The 10983-nt window shown below is 49.7% G+C and overlaps 1 protein-coding gene across 3 annotated transcripts in view; it reads left to right on the forward strand.

The window, feature by feature from the left end:
- Positions 1-10686, forward strand: part of Ano10 (anoctamin 10) — a 173783-nt gene extending 163097 nt beyond the window's left edge. For all 3 annotated transcript variants that reach the window (XM_005337912.5, XM_040290107.2, XM_040290106.2), the window contains exon 13: positions 10067-10686. In XM_005337912.5, coding sequence (XP_005337969.1) covers positions 10067-10135 — 69 coding nt within the window. In that variant the 3' untranslated portion in view covers positions 10136-10686. The remainder of the gene's footprint in view (positions 1-10066) is intronic.
- Positions 10687-10983: the final 297 nt, after the last annotated feature.

The following is a 10983-nucleotide window of genomic DNA, read 5'->3' on the forward strand; positions in this document are numbered from 1 at the left end:
GGAACAGAGAAGGAAGTCATGGCAATCAATCTCAAAGGAGACAGTGCAGCTACATTTTTATACTTGGAAGCAACAGATCAAAACAGAGTGAGTTGAAATGAAGGGGGTATTTAGCACTGGTTTCTTTCTGTGGGGACTTGAGGAGCCTTGGGAAATGCACTTTACCACATCTCTTCCTGTTTTTCACTCTCCTCTACATATGCTGCGGAGACAAAAACAGCAGGTTAGTCCTACCTTTCATTATTTTGAATTTCTGAACTAAATTTGGTAATCCCAGTTTCACCCAAAGAATCAGAACGTCTTCAAAGTTCACCTGTACCTTTGGGGCTTAAGAAAACACAGAACTTTCCTGTTTCCATTAGGTGATTAAAGGGCGACCTGTGATGTTACAGACAGGATGAGAGATGAGCTGCTGTAATATTGCTATTATTTTGGTAAGAATTCAAAAGAGCCTTTGAAATATGGTCAGAAACAGGGTTAACTGATGCATTTTCACATGCTGTCTCTCAGAGTCACACCCTGACATCCAAAACCAACAAGGACATATGTGTCACATTCTTAGCAATTGACGCAATTGAGTCCCTAATTAATTTCAGTTCATCTGAGATGGGCCATCTGATACCGACACACACCCCACAGCCATGCCCCCTTGGAGCACGTGTGTATGTGCAGCCACACACACGCGCGTGTGCTAGAAGAGCCTGACACAGTTTGACAAGGCTTCATGGGGTGCCATTACCCAGTCCCCATGTCCCCATCACACCTGTTTCTTGCTTTTCTTTGTTCTCCAAGACTTAGAGTGGAAAGGGTGATCTGCGCTAAGGCACATGCTTGTGCCATTACATGCTGTTCCTCTAAACAAGGTGAACCTTCAGTTTTCTCCCAAAAAAGGGAATTTGGAAACAAAGCCACGTCCCCTGAGTGTAGGCAGATCACACACTCTCTCAGACCTCCACAGGGAGCTTCTCTGCACCTCTATCGGTCAGCTGATTTGAATGTACTCAGACACCATGCAGCAACCTGAATCCCCACTGAGGAGAAAGAACTTTCCATGTGGGCAAGACCACCTGCAGAGATCCAGTCCACAGTAGGGTCCCTTTTCCCACTGCCCTGAGGGGCAGTTTTGTTTCTCAGACCAGGTGTCAGACTCCCTATTCAAACTCTCCAAGATGTCCCTTCCTGTCTTCCTTGTCTCCCTCCTTCCTTCCTTCCTTTTTTCTTTTCTTTTTCTTTCTAAAGTAATTTGTCTCAGATGCTTTAGGAAAAAGACTGATCATTAACCAGAAGCAGGGCTCCCTTAAATGGAAATTATCCCCATCAGGTCTCCTGCTCTGCTGCCTCAAAGAAGCAAGTGAATCTTGAAATCACAGCTTTCCCACCAGATAAGATCAAATTCTCAGGTGGTCTCTTAAGGCTCCAAATCAGAAAGAATAGGACAACTTGTTCTTCCCTTGTTCACAACCAGCCACAGGAGCCTGGGACAGAAAGGCATCTTCCAGGATCAATTATAAACACCTTGAAGGATGAATTTCATGCCCATATAAATGATTGTGTGAGTCTGATTTCTGTTACTGTAACAAATGCCTGAGATAATCAACATGTAAAGAAAAAAAAAGTTTATTTTGGCAAACAGTTTTGGAGGTTTCAATCCATAATTGGTTGATCCTGTTGTTTTGGGGCCTGTGGCAAGGCAGTGTGTCACAGCAACAGTGTATGGCTGAGCAAAACTGTGCTCATCAGGAACCAGGGAGCAAAAGGAAAAGAGAGAGAACAGGCGCCCATGATCCCCTTTGAGGACACACCCCAGTGCCCTAAAAGCTCCCACGAGGCTCTGCCTTTTAAAGGTTTCACCATCCCAGTGGTGCCAGGCGCAGGCCTTTAACACACAGGTCTTTGGAGGACATTTCAGATCCAAACTATGAGAATAACACTTTTTAAATGTGTTTTTTTTATATGTTCTTTTTAGTTACACATGACAGTAGAGTGGCAATAACATTGTTAATCATTTAAAAAGAAAAACATTTCAGCCAGGCACAATGGTGCATGTCTGTAATTCCAGAGGCTCCACAGGCTGAGGCAGGAGGATCACAAGTTCAAGGCCAGCCTCAGCAATTTAGTGAGGCCTTGCCTAAACAACTCAGGGAGACCATCTCAAAATTCAAAACTATAAAAAAGGACTGGAGATGTGGCTCAGCTGTTAAGCGCCTCTAGGTTCAATCTCTAGTACCCCACCCCCACCAAAAAAAAAAAAAACTACACATTTCATATCCAATAATATTTTTAATCAGAAAAAATTAAGCATGTGCTTTAGAAATCATTTAGCTTATTATCAACTATACCATCCTAGAAGGTCTGACCTGGCAGAGAGAGAATGGGAGGATAGTCCCTGAGTGGTTCAGTGCTGTGGGTTACCTCAGATGGGTTTCCACAGCTCATTGTCACCAACTGTGTGTCACTTCAGTCCTAGATTTCAGAAAACATAGACTGGCAGCTTCATATGCTCAAGACCCTATAACTAAGCAGCGAGGAGTGTTCAGTGACATTACCGTTACCCTGCATTTAGCCATCAGTATTCCTTACAGGGGCTGCCACTCTCCCAGGAGGGGACACAGGTAATGGAAAATCATAATGAAATGAAAGTCAGGACAGAAGCAGCCATTAATTCTGCTTATTGAGGCTTATAGATGGAAATATGTGAGAATTAGTGTTGGGGAAGGATGTCAAGTGAATATGGCTAAAATTCCTGCCCAGCACTTATTGTGTTTTTCTTGGAGAAAAAATATAATAAAATCAAGCACAGTGAAGTCAACCTGGCCAGCTCGCCTGGCTGTTAGAAGCGTGTCCAGTGCCAGCAGTTCTAGAGTCAGCGTCAGCACCCCGGGGCAGCCATTCTCACCTGGCTGCGGACCAGGCCCACCCCAGGGGTAAAGGGTGTCTGTTGATCTCTTGTGCAGTGAAGAAATATGGAGTTTTGAGAATTGTACACTGTAAATATATATACTATTGTTATCCATTTTATTTTAGTCATTATACTGATTTTGAAATATCAGATGACATTAATAGAGAATAAAAATATGTGTTCATTAAAGGCCAAAAAAGCCAGGCACTGTGGCCCATGCCTGTAATCCCAGCGACTGGGGAGGCTGAGGTAGGAGGATTGTGAGTTCAAAGCCAGCCTCAGCAACATTGAGGTGCTAAGCAACTCAGTGAGACCCTGTCTCTAAATAAGATACAAAATAGGGCTTGGCAGGGGGTGGCTCAGTGGTCCAGTTCAACCCCTAGCACCCCCTAAAAATAAATAAATAATAAAAAGGTTAAACAGTATCCACTGGGGAACTGCCCTGGGCAGAGAAGGGAAAAGATGCTGGGGACACTGGTGCTTTCCCCTTGTCCTGGGGTCCTGGATGCAGTTGTAAGGGTCTGTTTCCATTTGGGTGCTGACGTGGCACTTGTGGGGGAAGGAACCAGCTCTCTGCAGTGACCAGGGCCCTTCAGTGCCTGCGTGGCCCCCTTCCCTTTGTGGGCCCAAAGAGGGGTGCAGAGCCTCTGGCAGAGCGAGCTCCCTGTGCGGCCTCTCCTGTCACCTGCTTTCTCTTTCCTGGTGGCAACAGACAGTGTTTTCTTGGCTTAAAATTTATCCCCCCTTCAATATTGAAGAAATGTCTACTTTAAGTTTAAACAAATCTTTGTTGACATCCCAATGCGGGCAGTGGACCGTCTTCCGCATTCCATTTAATGAACTGTCTTCCTCATCCTTTTGTTTTCTAAACTCTGGGTTTCTTTCTCCTGCCACAGTGAAATTGTCCCCTTGTCCCCATGACTCAGGACCCTTGAGTGGAAGGTCAGACCCTGGATGGCCGCTGACCACCACAGGCACCTCCCTCAGGTGGTCACCCCGAGTCACCTCAACTCGGGGTCCTAAAAGACCATTGATCTCCATGGTTTTATCAGTGGTGTTTATTTCTACTTTGAGGGCTTTTCAGCCCTTGTGTCCTGTTTGGACTAAACTAAACCCCATTATCAGATCTGAAAATGTCACTCAGCCACAGCTTTCAGTGAAGGAGCCTACGAGGATACCTTTGGAGCAGCCACTTGTGTGGGGTCCATTGGCCTGTCACGCATCCTCTGCCAGTGCAAGCCCTAAGCCCAGGCTCTTGCTAGCCATCAACGTGGAACCTGCAGTTGAAGGCTGAGGGCTAACCCGATCATCATCTCCGCCTTGGTTGGTTATACATCTCTCTGGGTCTCATCTCCCGAGGGACCTAGCAACATGTGTGACTACACAAGGGGCACCTGGCCTCAGCGAGTTGCTGCCTCCTTAGCTGCCACAGCTCCCAGACAGGATGGGCAGGCTTTGCATCCTGGTTGCCAGAACCTTCCTCAGCACCCAGGAGGAGCGGCTGGGGGCCTGCATTCAGAACAGGAGTGAGCTACCTCCAGTTGATGCCTGTTCCAAAAGTAATTGATGGTACTTTTCACATATACTTAATTTGATTTCTTTAACAGTCCTAGCTTGTTTTTGATCTTGCTCTTCTTTCCATTTGTACTTCTGCTTTACACATTGATTTGCATTCTGTGTGACCCTCCAGAGATCCTTAAGTGAACAGGGTTAAAGCACTGCTCCTGGCCAGGCCTCCAGTCACTGCTCTGTTGTCCCCTTGGTGGATGTCCCCAGGCTACTCCAGAGATCTCTCCCCCATTTTGCTTTGGCATTTGGTGTTAGCATCCAGTTCTTTTCAGCCATCTGTGGAAATTCATGGCAGGCATATAATGATGTCCACAGCCCAGGTTTGAGAATTGGCTGTAGTTCATCAGATACAATGGGCTCCCTGTAAAACCAAGAGCATCAGGATGAGCATTTGCCCAGGGAAGTGAGCCTCTAGCTCCTGCAGGCTCCTCACTCTCCTGGAGGGGACTTGCCATCTCAAAATATCTGTGAAGTTTTCTTTCAAAGCATCTTTACTTTTTGCTTTTGGAAATTTTGCTCTGAAACCCAAATGTATAGATAAAGCAGAGTTTAAAAGATTATTTTAGCCGGGCATAGTGGCACATGCCTGTAATCCCAGCTACTCAGGAGGCTGAGGCAGGAGGATTATGAATTCAAAGCCAGCCTCACCAACTTAGTGAGGCCCTAAGCAAATCTGCGAGACCCTCTCTCTAAATAAAATATAAAAAAGGGTTGGGGATTTGGCTCAGTTGTTAAGTGCCCCATCCCCCCAAAAAAGATTATTTGAGAAGCAGATATCTGAAAAAAAAAATGTTCTTGTTTGTTTTTGCTTGAATTGACTCTGCCTTCCTCAGGGTCAGCCCACAAGGTACTGAAGGGTGCAGCCTGCACCACACTGCTGGTGAGTGGCGGCCCTTTTGGAGTGAAGCTGGATTCTCTTGGAGGAGGCTTAGTTGCTGCTGAGAGCGGGCTGACAATCAGGCAGCCTTCCTGGTGGCCCTGTTTCCTCCTTTCCTCCCACCCTGCAGTAGATGCAGACTAGCTTCACCAGAGCCTCACCTGAAGGGCATGGTGGAAACTCCAAAGATGCCTGTTGTGCCCACTGAGCCAGAACCTTACTGGCCAGGGCCCACATCCGCACCACTGTTACCAGGGCAGAGAACTGTGGGAAACTCTGAACCTCTGGTACTTCTGACATAAAGCCCAAGCTTTGCTGTATTTTCTGCCATTCCACACATGTGACAAACATACGAGAGTGACACCAACTTCAAGAACTTGAGTATTTCTTATTTACGTCCACAGGAGAAAGGAGGCTTCCCCTGTTGGTCGTAATGATGCTGAGATCTTCGGCTGACTTGGCATCTCTGGCTGCCCCTGTGGGTCAGTCGCCGGGCTGGTCACTCCCCACAAGTCCTGACTGAGCCCCAGCTTGGTGCCCAGCACTGCTGCAGACCTGGGATCTAGTCCTGGGTCCTAAAAAACAGGAAAACAAAAAATATATGTAAACAATAAAAAAAGGGATGGTGTGAATGAAGCACAGGAATTAAAATAGAGGGATGTGACAGGTGACCCGTGGGGAGAGATAGGTTTAGGACTCAGTGGCAGGGAGGAACCTGTGGAGCCCTGGGGCTGCAAGGCTGGAGCACAAGGCTGTCAGGGAGAGGCATGAGAAGTCGGGGAAGGTGAATTTTAGTCCAAAGTAGAATGGAAACCCTTCAGAGCAGCATGTGTGGGTCACACTTGGGCTTCTTTGGGACAAAGAATCTAGAAGAATCTGGGATGTGGTCTCGGCACAGGTGGAGGGAAGGGAGTTCTTGGCAGGTGGAAAGGGCCAGACCCAACAGTAGACCCAAAATCAGGGAGAGGCAGCAGGCCTTGAGGGAGTTTGAGGTTCTGGGGCTCTGAGAAGCTGAAGCCAGATAGAGGATGGGGTACCTTTGTTTACCAGAAAGTCTGCCATGGTACTTTGGCCAAGTGTTGAAATGAAGCAGCCCCTGCCGAGGGATGCCAAGCATGACTCCCTCAGCACCTGCTGCCCGTCCTCTGCTCCTTGTGTCCTGGGAGCCACAGCTTCCTTTCTCCACCTCAGCTGCACATTACAATCACCTTGAGCTTTCTGAAGTCCCATGCCTGGGCCACTCTGCAGACCAGTTAAGTCAGGCTTGTCACCAGGGCCGTACCCTGAGGCTGCAAGAACTCAGGGGAGCCAGTGCTGCCAATGAGCTCGCCCAAGCACCCCTTCCTGTGTCAGCTGCTGAGGCAGGATGGGTGGGGCCCACAGCCTGGCTTCATCCTGGCCACTGTGTTCTGCACTGAGAGGGTATGGGAGCCTGGGAGGCCACCAGGGCATGGGAACCCAGGAACCAATGGTTTCCCATCCTTCAGCCAAGGTTGCTCAGATCACTCTTCGGTGGTTTGGGGGGCAGGGGTGGTGGAGTAGTTGCTAATAGGCTTCTGGTTGGGCAATAGGTGTAATCAGTTGGTGATTTCCTGAGTGCTAAGAATAGAAGAATCCTAAAGTTCATTGTGGGTGTGGCCAAGGAGAGTCTCAGCTACAAGTTTGAGAAGCCAAAGGGACCAACTGAGGTCTGTGGGGTCCAGACTCAGAAAATCTTGCTGTGTTCCCCAGAGGGGAAAGGGGGTTTGTTAATACATCCTTCCCCAGGTTAAGCTGTGCCTTTGGCGGACCCACTTAATGATTAGGTGCCTATTATAATCATTACGAATAATGATGCAAAAAAATCAGCCTGTGCTCCTTGAAGAGTAATTTTGGTGTGTGAATGTTTTAATGAGTCACGAGTTGCAGAAAAATTCCATTCTCGCTCTTCATTCTGTTACTCTTTTGTAGGGAAAAGGTCAGCTCCATTAACTTCCCTGTGTTTTTATGAAAGTTTTAATTTAAGTGTCCCTAAAGAAGCCAGGTATTTTTTAAAGGGCATGATGTTGCTCCCTCCCTCCCTGTCAGTCCCACTCTGCAGCCAGTGTTGCTGAAGAGAAGAAGCCAAAGACCTGAGTGAGCCCCAGGCGGGGTGGAGCACTCCTGGGAGGAAGTGCCTGGCCGGTCACCCCACTGCAGTGGCCCAGGGAGCACAGTCTTCTGGTCCCCACCCACTTCCTCTGGCCAAGCTGACCTTGAGATGTCCTTGGTTCCGGCCCAACTTTGGGAGTCCCAAAGCTCCACTGAGGCAGATCAAACCCTGAGGGACCAGCCACACAGGGAAATTAGGGTTTAGTCCTAATGACTAGGCCATTAGGCTCAGTCACTTGTGACCTTACTCTAGTGCATGTGAAGGGAAGGCAGAAGTGTCACCTGAGCCACCTGGTCAGCATCAGGAGAGGTCTGGAGGACAGACCAGGCACCCTTCCTGTCTTTGCAGTGTAGATGACCCTGTGACCTCATGGACATCTTAGAAATGCCCTGAGCAGGGCAGGCACTGCAGGGGGAGCAGGTTCTGGGTGTGTTCCTGGGGCCTGGAGGAAGCCCTGAACTTGGATCGGAGAGAAGGGCTGTGGTCATTGGGAGGCACCCCCGTGGGCATTTTAATTTTAAGGACAAATGGAGACACAGATGGGTAGCTCCCAAAACGAGACAAAGGTCAGTTAGGGCTTGTCTTTCAGGGAAGAAGGCCCATCTGCCTGGCTTCTGTGAGACCTTGCTCCTTCCAAAGGTCCCCTCCCAGGATATTCACCAGATACTACTGTTCTGTCACCTAATGGCTCAGGCCTCCCACATAAGTAAGGGAGCAGTTTGCACCTGGAGAGGAGTCTCAGATGCACCCATTTTGATTTTCTTCTCCATGTCAAATGCCATGGAAATGTGGCTTCAAGATTCTGTGACAAGCTGGGGTGTATGTGATCCTCATTATTGTTCTGCTTTTTATCTATTTGGCCTTTAATTTCTTATGGTTACATGTCAATCAGGAAACAGAGTCTCATTCATTCTGTCTTCTTTCTCTCTGTCATAAAGATATTTTAAAGTTTTATAGGTATTAAATGATACCAGCTTGAATAGTCTGCAGTGAACCTTGACTGACACATTACAGTTTCCTTCATGGGGACATTTTCTCTCTGCAGCTGACAGGCACAGCATGCTTGTGTGAGGCCCTGCAGTGTCTGTGGTGGCCAGGGACAGATGCAGGAAATCACCTCTGGAGAGACACACTAGGTATAGCAGTAACTAAATCAAACTGTCTTCATCACCCCGTTGGGCCAGAAGTTACAGAAACATTGCAACTGTGTGCCACTGGGGAAGGCCTGCCCCCAGCCAGTGTTTACTCCTGTGTCTACCCCTGCTCCAGGGCACTGATGAGTGAAAACGTCCCCCACTGGTCACCTAGTCACCATGCTCTACCTGGCTCTACCCCCCATCAAAAGCACCCTAGTCTGCTTAGATGTGGATGAACAGGGCCAGGAGTGCCCCAGCCCAAGGAGGAGTCAGTGCCAGAGCCTCTTTCTGAGCTGCCCTTGGAGGACAGACCAGGCACAGAAAGGATGGGAACTGTGGGGAGCAAGTGGGCTCTCCTGAGAGGGACAGACCTGAAGGATCCTTCCAGGGGAAATCAGCCTGACGCAGAAGACAGGCTTTTCTTTATTGTCTGTCAAAGAGTCTCCTCTCCCTGAAAGGGAGCATGGCATTGTCCCCAGTGTTGCCTATGAGATCCCAATAGCAGCAGCCTGGAACCTGGCACCAGCAGGTTTTGTGCTCAGATTTTTTCTGTTATCAAAAATCTGAGTGTGGGGGCTGGGGCTGGGGCTCAGCGGTAGAGCGCTCACCTAGCATGTGGGAGGTGCTGGGTTCGATCCTCAGTACCACATAAAAATAAATAAAATAAAGGTATTGTGTCTAGTTACAACTAAAAAAAATGTTTTTTAAAAATCTGAGTGTATTTTAAGTATATTTTAAGCCAAATTCCAAAATGCTTGCATATTTATGCAAGAAGTAGGGCAGAGCTGTGGCCCTGTTTTCTAGCACCTGCAGGACAGAGGTGGCTTGGACCTGCTGGGAGGAGGTGGGGTATGGGGAGCCACATGACCCTCATGGCTCCTTCCTCTGACTCCTCCCTGCCAGGCTCCCATCTTGCTGGCCAGGGGAGCACCTTCTTCCTGGCCTCACTCTTGGGGAGATGTCTCAAGGTGTTCCCAGTGAGGATGTAGCCAGACGGGGGTGCAAGGTGGTTCTGTGGCGGGAGGGACAAAGGACTGGTAGAGTGTCTGATGCCTTGGAGCCACTGCTCTGGACCAGGGCTTTCGTGTGCACGTTGTTGCTGTCACTGCGGAAACAGACTCAGCAAGGTCCAGCTGCCGAGGTCACTCAGCTTGTGGGGAAGGGAGAGGACTTGGCCCATGTCAGTGCCTGTCCCTCCACGTCATGCAGGGAAGAGAACATGACCTGAAAGTCCCTGCTGCCCCAGGGCTTGTGCAACACAGCCTTTGTCCCCTTTCTCTTCAGAGCCAGACCCAGGGACTTGCAGGAGGCCATGGGCAGCATCAGGGTCATCTCTTCCCCAGGGTTTGAAGTCACTGCCTGGGCCGCCATGGAGAGCAGGGGCATCTGCCACCACATAGAGGCCTCCACTTAGGCTTGTGTGGCTCATCCCGTGTCCTGTGTTCTCTCAACAGCAAATGAAGCTCGTGGCTGAGAACCTGAAGGAGGAACCAAGGGAAGATATAAAAGAGAAGGCAGCCTGAGTGCCCAGCATGCCCGGCTGCCCCATCCACCGAGGCCTGTGTTGGGAGACACCTGCCGGAGGGTACCAAGCAGCACTGTGCACATGAACCCAGACCCACTGCTTGGCCACGTGGAGTGGCTCCCATGTGGCAGGCCCTCACGCTGCAGTGCCCTGGCTCAGGGGTAGAAAAGGGCAGCCAGGACCCTTGGCCCTGCCCACCCTGCCCCTTTCTTGGCCCCACATGCCCGTCCAGCTGCCTCACTCTGCTGCAGAGCCACTGTTGCCCTTGAGCCTCGCCACAGCTGAGTCACCAGCCCTCCAGTGACCCTCACAGTGAGTGCCAGTCACTCATGACCCCACCAGGACCTGTGGCAGGGCACTGGGTTGAGGCATGTGCCTACCCAGCTGATCCTAGCTGTGCTGTCTGATCCTGCCGAGCATCAGTTGAGAGAGGGGCGTGTTTCCTACTCCCAGGCCTCCTTCCTGATTCTGTTTTGCAATATGTTAACAGACCCTTTGTCAAAAAAAAAAACCATAGAACTGAGCTATTAAAGGCAGCTTGCCCTCTGACTCCTACTTCCCTTCCCAGACAGGGACAGAAATGGCCTGACCTGCTCTATCCTGAAACTAGACCTGGGTCAGGTCCTTAAAGGTAGAGTGGTGAGAGGTGGGCAAGGTGGAGGCCGGGCCTGAGCTTGCAGCCAGGGCCAGGCCTGGGGAGCTGGTGCTGGCCCCCGAAGGAGCCCACTAAGGCCCAGGGACTGTTTTGTGTGTACAGTATGCATACAGTGCCAGGCCAGGGGCCAGCTGCCACTTCTGGCACCCTGGCATGGGCCTTGAACCTACAGCGGAGGAGACGTCCTTGTC

This window comes from Ictidomys tridecemlineatus, chromosome 2 (genome assembly GCF_052094955.1).
Source record: "Ictidomys tridecemlineatus isolate mIctTri1 chromosome 2, mIctTri1.hap1, whole genome shotgun sequence".
NCBI lineage: Eukaryota > Metazoa > Chordata > Mammalia > Rodentia > Sciuridae > Ictidomys > Ictidomys tridecemlineatus.